At 37.6% G+C, this 15,731-nt stretch overlaps 1 protein-coding gene across 2 annotated transcripts in view; it reads right to left on the reverse strand.

Annotated features, from left to right (window-relative positions):
- The window catches only part of sema3gb (sema domain, immunoglobulin domain (Ig), short basic domain, secreted, (semaphorin) 3Gb), a 31,059-nt gene that overhangs the window by 11,391 nt on the left and 3,937 nt on the right, over positions 1-15,731 (reverse strand). For both annotated transcript variants that reach the window (XM_060880669.1, XM_060880668.1), the window contains exon 2: positions 7,502-7,644. In XM_060880669.1, coding sequence (XP_060736652.1) covers positions 7,502-7,613 — 112 coding nt within the window. In that variant the 5' untranslated portion in view covers positions 7,614-7,644. The remainder of the gene's footprint in view (positions 1-7,501; positions 7,645-15,731) is intronic.

Genomic DNA, 15,731 nt, shown 5'->3' on the forward strand with positions numbered 1-15,731 from the left:
TCATAAAACTGCTCCACATGAATGTTATTTAATATAACAGAGCTGTAGGTCAGTATTGTCACAGTGTCTGTAATACCACAAAACTGAATAAGAAGTAAAAGCTAGTCATAGTGCAATAGTGGGGAAACTGTGGCAAGGAAAAACTCCTTGGAAGGAAGAAACTTTGAGAGGAGCCAGGAGGGGAACCCATCCTTATTTGGGTGACCTCATTAGTCGTGTTCAGAATTGTGATTGTAAACAATGCGACATACATACACAAGTTGAAGTTCTAAACATCAATCTATCCATTTTTTTTTTGTTTCTGTCTTTTTCCTGCACAGGCTTACGGGGAACCTGAATCCTATCCCAGGTGACTCGATGCACAAGGCAGGGGACACTGTGCCAATCCATTGTAGGACACATTCACAAACGATGAAATTTATGCCAAGCAGCCTACAACACGTGCCTGAGGACTAGGGGAGGACACTGGAGTACACAAAGGAAATCCCTGAAGCATGGGGAAATCATGCAAAATCAACTACAAAGTCACACCCTCTCTAAACATTATATATTTTATTATCAACATAGAGGTATACCATATAGATATATATTTTCTCAAAATCTCAGTGCCGTTAAAGATCTCAAGCTTCTGGCTGTGTGTTTGATGTTCTTACTGGTGCTCTAACTAGGTGGCGAAGTGTGCTGATGTGTGTGTCTCCCTCTGGCAGCTATATGGGTGATCCTCCAGCCATGGACACAATCTTACTGACACTCCTGGCATTCCTGACACCATCATGCTATTCTCAGAGCCCTCTTCTCATCCCTGTCCAACACAAAATCCAGCCAACAAAATCCACTATCTCCGGGTAAGGGAAGGGCAGAAGGTCAAGCTCCAGCTTGCAAAAACAAGCCAAACCACCGAGATCTGTATATGTATTTACTAAGACCTGTAACTATGAAAGGATAAAACAGACATAATGCAAAATCTTCTAACCAGGAGTCACTGAAACCGGTAATGTGTAATTTCTTTTATGTCGTTATATAAAAACCAAGTCATTTTGTGTTCACTAAACATGTCATTTTGTGTTCACTAAACATTAATCTGTGTTTGATGTTCATCTATACTTGTACACATTTTTACGAAATGAATATTCATCCTCCTTTTCTCATTTACCTGACTCAGTGACACCAGTCTGACCTCAACCTTTAATCCATACTTTGACATCTCCTAGTCTGCTACGTACACAGCCAAACAAGTACAAAGCATGTGACTGCTCATGTAGCTTCAGGGAACGGAAAGGTTATTATACTGGCTGACGTTCTGTGGCCTCTGAACTCAGATAAGTCACAGTGCATGACCCCTCTTATGACACATCCGCTGTATATATTTACACACAGTTTATTCATTTAAGCACTTGAGTATTTCATTGCTAAGATTAAGGTTAGGTTTAGATGGTTAGGTGTAGACATAGAATTAAGCAGATATAGTAATATTTTTATATCTTGCTGAATACCACATGTGCCAATAAGGAAGAAAAGTCTAACTTTTATAACTTTGTGTGAAGGCTTTTGGCAGGAAAACTGCTCCCCAAAACCCTACTTTCCTTGAAACCTGACTTTGTGTGTGAAGTCAAATGAGCACAATGGAAGAGATGACATCATGGGTGCATGCAATGTTTTTCTGCTGATTTGGCACAATTCTTAGGTATTAAGAAACTTCGGTTCAGAGGTGTGCAAGTGTGTGATGTGTGATGAAAGAAAGTAGGCTATAAGAGTGAAAGTCTGACAGGCGAGGAATACATGAACGTATAACTGGAATACAAGTCAGCCGTTCTGCCCTGAAATAAGAACACTCAATAAAACCATATGGAACAGACATAACTGTACATAACTGTACATAGGCAGTGGCAAAATCTAGTACTTATTATATAACAGCAAAGTGAGGGTCTGAGCCTTGTTAATAATCTAATTATTGAAATATTTACCAATTGGCCTTGAATAAGGTGAATATTAGTGTCTGTGTGCATGTGTGTGTGTGTGTGTGTGTGTGTAATAAATGGTGCCAGGGTTAAATCCTCCAGCCAAAAGCTGGTGTAATGCAATTCATTTATGGAGAACAAAACATGGTCACATTTTCCACTCTCCAGCTCTCTCTCTCTCTCTCTCTCTCTCTCTCTCTCTCTCTCTCTCTCTCTCTCTGTGTGTGTCTCTCTTCTCTCTCCTGTCTAAGCACGTGGCTCAGTTTGGCCTCACAAACCCAGAACCTCTTGGAAGTGAAGAACTCAACATTAGCAGCAAGATACGAATAGTTTAAATACGGTATATAGATAAGAATAAGAAATTATTTTAAATATTAAAATTGAGATGATAACAGTGACTGGGTATAAGTTTAGTGACTATTTACATTACCCCTGACAGGCAAGAGTGTATTTGAGATTATAATTTTAGGATATGTTTTTCAACTGGAACTGCAATAACCAGCTGGAGGTCACTCATTTTTGGGGAATGGGTATGAATGCGCTCTAAGGCACACAGTATTTAGTGTTTCTGTACATTTATGTGCAATTTCATATAGCACACATGCTTTTATTATAAGGATTTATGTTGCATGACTCAAATCTATAATTCATCATAATTTGCAGAGCAACCAACATGCATGTTTTAACTTGCTACTTTCAAATTCTTACAGAAATATTTCCTGCTAATATCCAACTTCAGAGAGCCTCATGGTGTACGCATTTACCACACACACATACATACGCACACACACACAAACACACACACACACTCTCACACAAATTCTAATAATGTTCAACACGTGACAAACCGAATAGTGCTTTTGCTAAGTAGGTCATTAAAGCTAGTTATGTGCCCAGAAATCAAGTGCAAGCTGGTAATTGAGTCAAGAGCACAAGCTTTTAATGGAATGGTCACTAGAGCACTACATTGTATTCATGAAGAACACCTATAGGTGTATACAATCGGTGAAAATAATAACCACTTTTTATTGTTAAAATTGTCAGCCATTTACTTTATCCACCAATGGAAATGGACCACCTTAGGACTACCATTAAAGTGCTAAGAATACTCCACTACTTGAATAAAACCTTCCACAGCAGTCCTATTGTAGTCCACTTACATTGATGGACTTGATAGAGGTGGGCTTTTAAACTGTGTATAGCAAACGATATAGTCAAATCTATCCATAATAAATGTATTCGGTTAAATAGCAAATGAATCTTTAGTTCAATGGATGGTAATATGTATAGGTGAAGATTTGCTATTAATACAAAGTGACAGGCTATCCAGAGTTCAAGGACTGGCTGAATTACAGGGCTGGGCAGTTTCCCCATAATTAAAAACCCCACTGCTGTCTGCAGTGTAACAGGGACTGAAAAAAGTCTGCTTATTCATCGTATTTCTGGCCCTAATCTAAGCAAACCCACTTTTGAAGAGCAAGCTATCTCAAAAATATTTAAATTATTAACATCCTTAAATTTGACATTATAGTCTATTTTTTTTTAGCAGAAAAATAAACATACATTCACTGCTAAGTCTACAGTTCAATCAGTTCAGAAAGCAGATTCTGACTGTTTAGAAACTGCAAAAAACAGTCTGTGTCTGTATGTTTCTTTTGCTAAATGCTAAGGTGAGCCTAGTCTAAACTCCAGCTGCAGACCCATCTTTACAGCTGTTTCACTGTGGGCAATACCAACCAATTCAGCAGATTATCTGGAAAGGAAGCCGTTAAAGTCGTCTCTTAGGCCTCATATCATTGCTATAATTTCCATCTTAGGGGAAAAAAGAAGCATATGTATTATTGCTCTACATTCTTTGCTCAGATTAAGAAAGCAGCAGGATCTTGTGGTGTGATGATTAACAATCTAACACTAATCTGTAATATTTTTCAAACAGTAGGAGCACTCTGAATTGACTTAGTGGTTGCCAGCCTGTAGAGCTGGATTTGGGCCAAAACACATGAAAACATGCCACAAAATGCCATGAAAGTCCACACAAATCTATATTTTTTATAACTCTGACTAATTTTGTTCTTTTTAATCTCAGATGACCTTATATTAAAAAACAAGGGTTTGCTACCATAAATTATCTTCTAAAGCAAGGCCATAGAAGAAGACCATAGCAAAGGGTGAGATGTGTGAAGAATTCCTCAGGGTTTCTCTTGGGAAACAATGTAAAATGGGTCACTCACACTAACCTATTAAGATTGTTGCTGTTTCACGCTGTCTTAAAATTCAAGTTCCCAAATTTGGAAACAAACTGACATCCAAATATCTGGTTGCAATATGTTCAGGAAACACCTCAGTGGAGGAGTTTAACAAACACAGAAAATTCCATCATTACACTGAGAGACATTTATAAGTTTTATACAAGAGACTGTATAAAGTCAGTGTTAGATCTCAGATGAAAACTGTCTTGTCGCTCTTTTCCTTTGTCTAAGATAGATATCTAAATATCTGCTGTACTTTCAGCATGCGAGTTGTATTAGAGCCTGAATACTTGAGTTCTGACATTAGAAGATTCATCAGAAGTAAGAAAAAAACAAAAAAACTCTTTCCCATAAGGCTATTTCTGATCTCTCAGCTATTAATCCTACTCGTTTTTCCAGTTATTGAGCATATGCATGTCTTTCTACTTTCCAAAGCTGTTTCCCACATTTCCAAGGGAGCGTCACTATCAGTCCTGTGGCGTCAGGCAATCTGGGAAGAGGGCTTCATTCCAGGAAGAGACACCAGGCCTGCTATATCTCAATCTGCCATTAGAAGACTACGGGTGCTGGAGGGAAATGTAGACCCAGTACAAGTTTCTGACATTGCTTAGTTACTTGGTTACATATAAACCTACAGTGATTCATACTGGAAATGGATAACACCAGCTTAAGAGCAGCATGTGTGTGTGTGTGTGTGTGTGTGTGTGTGTGTGTGTGTGTGTGTGTGTGTGTGTGTGTGTGTGTGTGTGTGTATGTGTGTGTGTCTGTCTGTGTGTGTGTATGTGTGTGCACCATACCAGAGCAGGTTGCTGGCGTCAGGTGCCTGCGTGCTCTGGGGGGCTTCCCTGTGCTCAGCTAAACACAGCAACCACACAGGCTAATAATACTCTGGCAACTACACAAGCCTATCCCGTTTCTCAGAACAGGGATCTGTTCCACTGTCACCTTCGCACACAATACCTCCTCTTAGACCATGCTCATAATTAACCTCACACACACACACACACGCACACGCGCGCACGCACACGTGCACACGCACGCACACCCACACACACACACTTACAGCTCACAGTACACTGCAAATTCATATATAACTCTTCATTCATCAAGGTGGCAAATATGATCCTAAAACAAGCATACGCAAATTCCACCAACACCTTTCTTATCCAATCACTTATCCTCTCTTATCTTTTATCCTCAAGCCAAAATAAAAAAAAATAATAATAAAAATGATTAAATTTAATATTTAATTTGGTGTATGAATACAATCGAACAAGCAGAAAATGCATCATCAGTCAATATAAACCAATAAAAGTATCATCAGCAATTACAGCAAACTATAAATATTTCAAATAACATAAATACTCTCAAACAGGAAGTGTGAATATTGGTATCTTTGTGTAGATTAACTAAGGATTTGTTCATTTGCTCTGAATGGAAACATGATCACCAACTTTTAATTAATTATTAAGTATTTTTATGAAATCATGAAATAATCAGACTTCAGGTAAATGTAATCTATATGAATTCTAAAAATAAATAAATAAAAACAGTTAATATTCCATGCAGGTGAGTTTCAGGTCAGTTTATGATGATGATCTTACATAGCTTTTTTAAAGGGTGCACTTTTGGGTAACTGTTCTTTTATTTGCACCAGACTCAGACAAATGCACCTCTGACACAGACACATTAAAATATATGTATTCCCTTCTTCTGTGTACGCTTTTCCTCCAAACTTGGACGACATCTCCTTACTTGAAGGTAGATTGGGGTGTGTCATTTGCAAGCATAATAAAAGACCAGTGAGTCCACATAGTTGATTCATTATAGGTGTTCAAACCACAGCTTGTTTTGATGCTGCGTGACAGTTTCATTAATCAAATACTGACTCGTTTATATCCATTCTGTGTGCTGAAATTTGTGCTGCTCAAAACTTTGATGAATAGGGGCCTTCGTGTTCACAAAAGCACATCCTCTGTAACTTTTACTCACATATCTGCACACAAATATTCTGCACTTGCACACACACACACACACACACACACACACACACACACACACACACACACACACACACCACACACACCTGTCCTTCTCTCTACCTCAACCTCCATCTCTCATGCCTCTGGGCTGCTCATCAGTCCTCACCTTTCAGTTCCCTCCCACGATTCCCTCTTCCATATTTATCTTTGTTTCCCTGTTCTCTCTCTCTCTCTCTCTCTCTCTCTCTCTCTCTCTCTATCTCTCTCTCTCTCTCCCCCTCTCAGTACACATTGTCCCCTAACCTAAGACCTTTCTTCTTCATCCATCCAATATATTGTACAGTTCCTCTCTTTTCCTAAATCCAATATCTTCTCACAAATTAAGCATGATTTTTCTCCTTTGTTAACCTCTCTGATCTAAGAGCATAGAACATATTCATGCCAGTGACTGACCTACTAAGCATGTGTTAGATGATCGGGGCTACGGACAGTTGTATAGATGTGTCTGTGTTTGACTGTCACTTAATCGTGCAGAACAAACACCTTTTCAGCAACTAAAGTGTGTCATTATTCACCACCTCTTTGTCTATAAGCAGCTCCTATAGTGATAAATTCTAATGGCATTGTGAGAGACTTTTTAACATCAAACGCTCCTCTCTCTGCATGACTCTCTTTGTGCCCCACAGTGACACGTCAACATGCAGGGGGGATGATGGGTAGTCACTTCTCTGGAGCATTAATTGGGCGATGAGGCATGCTGGTGATACACTCTGCCAGAGAAGGACAGAAAGCGATAGGCATAGAGAGTGTGTGAGAGAAGGCACCGTGTAGTGAATACAGAGGTGAAAAACTGTCATGCTGCAAAACTCGGCAATGGATGACAGTTGTCACAGACGCGCCATTAAAAAACATTTCCTTAACATTTCCTTAACAGAAAATCCTATATATATATACGCATATATATATATATATATATATATATATATATATATATATATATATATATATATATATATATATACGGTTCATTTGTGTTTAAGGAAAAAATGTCTATTCCTTTCATTGCTCCCTTCAACATTTACAGAGCAATTATTCATACACTCGTTTAAACTAAATCTACTGTCAAGTTGGCGAATACGTTACACCTGTTTCGTTAAATTACAAAGATGGTAAAATATAAAAAAATTCAACATGATGAATATGGGAGGTGTTGAAATGTTAATTTGATGTATTATGAGAAAACAAAAACAAATTAGAAAACAAAGATTTTTCTTCTGTTATGTGTGCAGTAGTAAACAGAAACCATACTCACCTTTGTAAGACAGATACACTCTGGGGGTCGGGCGGAGGTTGCCATGACAACTGTGCGCGCACACACTCAGTAAGAGGAGGATGAGTGGGAGGAGGGCCCGGGTCGTCTCCATGGAAATGACAGCAGAGTTAACCTTCCGAGACCTGCAAGGTGGCATGAGAGAAGTTCAGGAAAAGTTGCTGGCAAAACACACTACAACAGACGTGCAGAGTTTTTGAGTTTGTTCCAGTAAGTTTCCATACATCAACAAGCACCATTAAGCAGGAGCTGTTTAGTAAAAAAAAAAAAAAAGCTTCCACTCTTTAACTAGAAAGTTAAACACACCCTCATAACAGCAGTGAACCAAATTACAGGCCATGGCTCGGTCAGCACACATGTGACACCGGGCCTCTCCCTCCTGTCATACGAAGAGGTTGTAAATGTAACACAATAAAGGAAACAAAGCCTTTTAAAGGGGTGTGTTAGCTATATAATGCCTGTCACCTTCCCATAGAGCCAAGTTTTGCCTTAACACGAAACTTCATTCCTTGTTTTACAAGCATCATAGCAGAAGATTTAAGAGACTCCAGTGAAAAAAAAAGATGTTTCTTAAAATTAATACTAAAACCATGCTATAATAATTGTTTGGGTCTTCATGTTTTTTCTTACCCATGACTCTTGAACCCATCCCTCCACAGTATGAGCAGTAACAAAGCTCTTAATTTAGTGGGAAAGGGTAGCAGACCCTTCTGCCAAAGGGACACGCTCCCATGAGAGATTATATAAGGATGCACTTCAAATTGAAAAGGCTCTTAGATTCCGCAGCCAGAGCAAATCCCTGTAAAACTGCCTTGCTTTAAATCTTAAACTCTCAGTCTCAGCCAGTGGGTGACCACAAACACAGGGGGCCTCTGTAGCTTCTGTCTCTATGGTCATATTGCAAGAGAGAGCAAAGACAATGGAAGCACATATCTGTGTTTCGAGGTATGTGTGCTAATGATGAAGAATGATGAAGAACCTCTGGAGTTGTCTCTGGGTCCACACTCACAGTCTCATAACTACAAAACTTTCATATTTGTTTCATTGTACTGAATAATTCAGAGCTTACTGAACAAAATGGTTTAAGCTGAATAACTGAACAAGCTAGGAATTTAATGCTTGAAAGAAAATTTGCATGCGGAATGTAAAGTGCTGAAACAGCCCTAAGCCAAAAGCATATTTTTATTGCATTAATACATGAAAAGAACCCATGACACTGGAACAATGTCTTATTTTGTTTGGGTTAAGTGGAATAATAATCAATGAATTTGATGTGGAGTCCATGTATAAAGAAGGGTGCTTATATCATCTCAAAAACATTTATGATATGAGATAATAAATAATGCAGTTGACAAACTGCAGTTTTTACCGCCATGAGAAACAAAAACAAAAAAAAAGACATTTGGAGAGCTTTTAAGATTCCTTTCTATAAATAAATAAATAAATAAATAAAGCTGCTATTCCAGACTGACTGGAAGGAGAAAGATGTGTGGAAATAGTTTTCTTTTTATCCAGCACATAATACAGGGATGAAACTTATGTATATGACACTATAGACTTCACCCCAAAGTAGCAGTGTTTTTATTATAGGTACAAAGCCACAAATTTCCCATGCCTATGGTCAATACAGAACTGGAAACTTTGGGCTAAACATAAACGTGTCTGTCCTGTATCCTTTACTTCTCGCGGTGAAAAAGTAAGGTGTGTTCTGTGTGGCCTACAGAATACCTATCTTTAAAAATCTGCACATGTCTACTCACTAATTAAGAGCCACAAGTGGCAGCGAATGTGTCATTATCTGTGTGTGTGTCGTGTGAGTGTGTTTGTGTGTAATGAGACCACACCTGGACACACACTAAGAATGAAGAGGCGTACAGAATGTCGAGCAAACAGACCTCTCAAAATAGATTAAGGTCTAAGAAGCCAAGATATTCATATGAAAAAAAAACAACAACAACAAAAAAGACCACCACAACACAATTAACATGCTCTGCATTCATCTTGTTATGTGTTATATTCAGGATAGAAGACTGTGCAGTTTTAAAAATAAGAACCAAAATATGGAGCAAGAGATGAATAAAAAGAAATGTCCATATATTTTCCTCATATCAAAAACATGATAAAACTTGATTTCTGAGACTTCAAGGAATCTAACAGCAGCAGATCCTTATCTGCTCAGGCAATGCTTTGCCCCTGCAAAGTGCCACTAAATCACCCATGCGTGGTGAACAAACATGAGGGTGTTTGTTGATGTGATGGCTGTGTTTCAGGGTCAGCATGAAATGAAGTCCTGCTTGCTGGCAAAAAAAAAAAACTAGACAAAGGTTGAAGGTAGTCCAGTTAGTGCAAGTCAGTGTTGTGATAAGGAATACAACGTCCTCAGACAAAAGATCCACTGACAAATGAATGGTTTAAAGGCTCTTCTGAGTAGAAGTCTGAGAAAGGAGACAACAGCAGTGACAGCATTTTTCATGAGCTCGTTTTTCAAAAGAATGTGTATTTAATGTTAATAGTGCTCGCTTATCACACAAAAAGATCGGTAAGATGAGAACCATCTGTCTCAGTAATGCGCACTGATAAATGACTCAAAGCTGAAGCTTGGAAAGACTCCCCATGCATTAAGTGAGGATAAAGGCACCAAGACTACTATAGCTAGTTCTGAGCTAGAAACATTACACCTCAAAAGCCTACAATCCTACACAGGTAAATCAGAAGGTAAGCTGGCCTGGCTATCGAAGGGCAACTAATCCAAGCTTACTAATTAAAATAAAGCTTAATACAGCTTGTATTTTTTGTCAGATCAATCAAAACTATAAACAGGACAGTAAAATCTAGTGTGTCCTGATCTGAATGTGTGGTGTTTTCCTAGTATCATCTGTGGAGTGGTGAATATAAATGAATAGAGTGTGGTACACATTGTGTTGCGGTTTGCCTGATTTATCAAGCTAGATACAAACAAAATCATTCACACAAGCATTTAGACAAGATATTTGGTATTTATGAAAATCCAGTCAGTTTGGGAAAATGTTTATATTATATGAGACCTTCTTTTTGTAAATTTACATACTGTATAAGAAGACTCGCTTAGTGGTAGGCATACATATACAAAGTATACTTGGCATGAGCCACTTTATTTCTGTATACGGATTGCACTGTTAAGTTTAAATTGAAATTCAAATTTTATTTATAACATACATAAAACATACACAATGACGTAGTAAAATGCGTTTTATTTTACTGACCCTTATTGAAGTTTAGTATAAGTATAAGGAAAAAAATTGTAAAATGGGTCCAAAGAAGAGACACATACATTGAAACCTTTATATTTCATATGAATGATGAGAAAGAAACCAATATGAAACAAATATGATAAATAACACTAGCTGTCTGTTCAATTAGAACAAAATAAATGACCTATAAAATTAGTGTTACAAAATGCAAATCAGCTTTGCCATGGATGCATATAATTTGTGCCTTATTGACCTTTATCAACAAGAATATGAATACAATCATGATTATGGAAACTTTTGTAAATCTGGTACGAATGTTTGCTTCAGTTTAATGGCCTAGAAAACCATTTACATACAACTAAAAGTCTGTTTACATCGAGTGGCCATTTTATGAGTTTAATCTAACACATTGTTGCACTTTGTATGAATAAAATGACCGACTGTAGCCCATCTGTTGCTCTGCAGTTTGTCAGCTCCCTCTACACTCTCCAGCTAACGTAATCATATGCTGTGATACAAATCACATAGAAGTACATAGAAAAATATGACCCAGAGGCACTATAATCACTGCTCAAGGTGAACAAACAAGAGAGGTGCGTCTATTAAAACTGTCTTGAAGTGTACACAATTTTTCGTCGCCTGTCCCCCATCTATAGACTATTTGGTCAGCAGTGGTTTTGTTGTATTCCCTGTCTATGCAGCAATCATAGAGTTATCAGAGCTAACAGTGAAGATAGAAATTTGGCAGTATATGAGTTTGCTCTATGTTATGTTATTTTATTTATGCACACAATTTTTAGACAAGTGGCACAATAAAATCCGACAGAAAGCAATCATTACCCACAATCATCATCATGACAAGCAACAAAACCAGCACAGAACAGAGAGATACCATAGGATGAACAGTGGGGAAGATAAATCATTTTAATAGGAAACCTGTAGACCATTTCTCAAGGAAATTGTCCAGTCAACCAATCATGTGGCAGTGGTGCAAGAAATAAATGTCAAGAGCTTCAGTTAATATTCATATAAAACATCAGAATGAGGAAAATGTAACTGCAATGATTTTAAGAGGAACAGATAAAGGCTTATTATTGCCACACTTTACACACAGCACATGTCTTTTCTTTGCATATCACAAAGCACACAGTCAGTCCTTGTAAGGCACCTCTGGAACAGGGAGCGTTGATCGCCTTGCTCAGGGACCCAGCAGTGGCAGCTTGGTGTCGCTGAGACACCTAAAACCCGATCTTCTGATCACCAACCTGTAGCCTTAACCACTCAAAAATATTTCAAAAATCTGTTGGCTAATCTTTTGGGATCATCACAAAGAGTAGACAAACAAAAAACATCCAGTGAGATGCAGTTATGTAAGCAGAAATGCCTTGCTGGTCAGAGAGATAAGAGAAGAACAGCCAGACTGGGTGGAGTTTACAGGAAGACAGATCATTCAAATAATCCTTTTTTTTTGTGGTGAGTAAAAGACGTATATGTCACACCTTGAGGATTAACAGGAATCTGAGGCTATAATGGGCACACACTCAACAAAATGATATAGCTTAAAATTGGAAATAATTGCCTAAGCTTTTTCCAATCTTAACCTTTCCAATTTAGATGAATTTGACCATACCAATTTGAGCATAAAATTTCCTTTCAGGCTTTAAACTCAGTAAATCACATTACAGGTGCAAATTGTATATGTTTACATAGACACCATGTTTTCTTTTTTGCTTTTAGTCTGAAAACACAAAGTGCATATTTATTTATTAAGCCAGACAATCAAACCACACAGGGCATTTTTTTTACTCATATGAAAGACTTAATCCTTCATACTGTAGATCCTGTTAGCAAATCAGCTTCCACATTTTTGTGGGGGTTTATCGAGTTGTATGTGTTACACAGACAAACCACCTGGTATTTAAACTATAGTAAATCTGAAAGGCCAAAGAGTCACTTGTCACCAAAATGGTAAATCCTGCCACTCTTTACAAACTAGTCTCTAAAAAATATCCTGAAAGTAGAGTTTTAAAGAGAAGTAGAAAAATACAACATTTGTTCTTCGATGTGAAGTGAAAATATTGTTTTGATTGGAACGAATGCCTGATCATTGAGCAAACTGTTCTCATACTCTTCTCAAAATTAACACAGAGAATCCAGAAACTCTACAGTGCTTTATTCTGCAAAAAGTAGCCCTGCAGTTCTTCTTAGCAAAGGCCAAAGGAATCAGCGATGAATGACCAGACTTAAGCATGCATGCCAACAAAACAAAAGAAATAAAGATTTTACTGAGAAAAAAAAAAATAAATAAAAAAAAAAAATAAAATATATATATATATATATATATATATATATATATATATATATATATATATATATGTATATAACTTACTTACAATAATGAACTACATTTATTTGTTCTGTACTTTTTAAGACATGGTTAGACTTCCATGTGTCACTATCCAAAGTTGAGTGTCTTTGTTACTCATAGCTATAAAACATCCTGGACTTTAAGACTCTTAACCAAAGCTTTTTTCCTGGCAAGAGAAATAGACGCATGGGAAAAGAGTTATAACAAACAAGTCCCTGAAGCTGTTTGCTCCCTCATAACTGGTACATGTACAGTACAATATAGTACAGTGACAGAACGTTACTTTCAATATAGCTTATTTAACAGAGCAATGTAATTAGCTGCAGATTTATACAAACAATGTCTATTGTAATGTTAGAGTATTTCTCTTAGCAAAGAAATACTCCTGTGGGAAATGCTGGAATAAAACCCCAAGGAACAAGAAGAACAACAGAGACAGCAACAAGAACAATGCCTAAGGTTTTACAGTAACTGTGTCAGTAAAATGACCTATCTATAACATTGGCCCATAATTTCCCATAGGTTTTCTTCTGAGTTTATATTGACCATGAATTGACCACTGCATCTCAAGTGCATAATTTTCATACTCAGACAGACAAGAGAGTCAACGGACAAGTTCTGCTTCCAGATGCCTAGACAAACTTACCAGCAGATTTGTGGGAAAAAAAGGAAAATTGTGTACCTACAGTATAAACATCACCCACTTTAACTTTTCCACATTTTGCAGTGCAAGAACCTGGAATTGAAATGTCCTTAACTGGTATTAACATTTGAAGGTTAAATGAACAAATCTCTATACAGTATGTTTCTATCAGCTTGGCACATCTGCATCCTAATTTTTTTCCCCATTCTTCTTAGCAAAACTGTACAACTACTGCTGGCAAACATCCACAGATTCTCAGTCAGATAGGGGTCCAAGCTAACACATTCGAGTTCTTTTTTTTTAACCACTCTAGTGTCGCTTTAGTGAAAACCTTAGGGCTGTTGCCTGGTTAAAAGATGAACCTCTGCAACATGCTCTGTATTTGGCTCCTTCCATTTCTTCTCATCCCTGACCAGTTTCCCAGTCTCTGCTAATGAAAAGTACCCCACCGCCACCTCCCAACATGATGCTACCAGCACCATGCTTCTGTGCATAAATTGTGTTTTCAGAATGATGAGCAGAGACTTTGTGCCAAGGCCAAATGGTTATGTTTTGGTCTCATCAGACCAGATAATCCACTCAAGCCTCCAATATGCCTTTTGGGGTAAACCCCATATGTTTTTTCTTTCTTGTTGTCAATCTTCAATAAAGCCCAGCTCTACTTCACCCATGGCCTCTGGGCTGCTTCTAACTAATCCGACCTTTGGTTATATTTGGTGAACATCTTCCTCTAGTCAGAATTTGCCATATTTTGTACATTTTTTATATGATTTTTTTAAAACGTTTCCTTCCTCCCTCCATTACAATAGGCTATTTTGTGAGATTCATGACATAAAAGTCCATTTCAGTTCCAGGTTGTAACACTGAAAATGTGGAATACTTGTGGAAGTGAACTGAAATGGACTTTAAATGCAGTTTTTAAAGGATGGTCATACTATTTTTTGCTGTTACTTAAATTTTCTTCACAGATTTTGCAAAATGTCTTTAAGACCCTTAAGAAATTGTTATATCTTTAATGTGTAATCTATAATACAATATATATTATATATGATATAGATAACAGGAAGCCTGAAGGTAAGATGTTGACTGATGTCTTAAGCTTCAGAGACATAAAGACAGGCTTGGTTGCGTAACATTATAAATCTGATAATAAGTATTATATAAAACAATAAATAAAAAGGTTTCTGCATTTGTGCTAAAATGAAAGTCTTTAACAGGAACAGAATTGTTAATAGCAGCTTGGAATAGTTATGTTTTTAACATGTATACATACTTCCTATATCCATAGTTGAGTCCATTGTAATGGATGAGGGTATCATGGCCCCCTTCCAAGACTGTTTGACAACTGCTCTGGACTTTGTGGTATTACATTAAAGCAAGGCAATGTGCTGAATTTGCAGTCCCTTGCTAAGCTTCTCTTAAATGACAGACTTGCCAGCTCTCTTCAAAAGCCCACTAAACACCAGTGCTCTTGTGTAGCACATGTTGATGTGACCAGTGCTCTTAGTAATATTATTTTCTCCTCAACTCCTCAATGCTGCTGCTGATATGACACTAAACAACCTGAAACAACTGCATCAAAACAAAGCAAAGAATGTGTAATAAAGCTCAACAGCAGTATGAGAGTACATACTGTAACACAATTGCATTTACTGCCTAAGAAGAGCTTGAACCTAGTCATTTTCCAAGTCCGAGAATAACTGGGCTACATCTTCCTGCTGCACGATGAAACCTGATCAAAAGAAGATCTCAAGTGAACAGTTGTTTCAGGAATTATAATGCAGGTGCCTCTGCTTTCAAAGGGGATAAGAACATGGCACGCCTGGCAGCACAGTAAAACTGGGGCTCTTGCATCATCTAGCACTTATGTACTCCATCATACACCCCCTAGCCCCACACACATAGACACACACAAACACACACACACTAGCTCTGCCATTCCCTGTTTATAATCCCCATCCCTCTCTCAGT

Source organism: Tachysurus vachellii, chromosome 11, assembly GCF_030014155.1.
Source record: "Tachysurus vachellii isolate PV-2020 chromosome 11, HZAU_Pvac_v1, whole genome shotgun sequence".
NCBI classification, from domain to species: domain Eukaryota; kingdom Metazoa; phylum Chordata; class Actinopteri; order Siluriformes; family Bagridae; genus Tachysurus; species Tachysurus vachellii.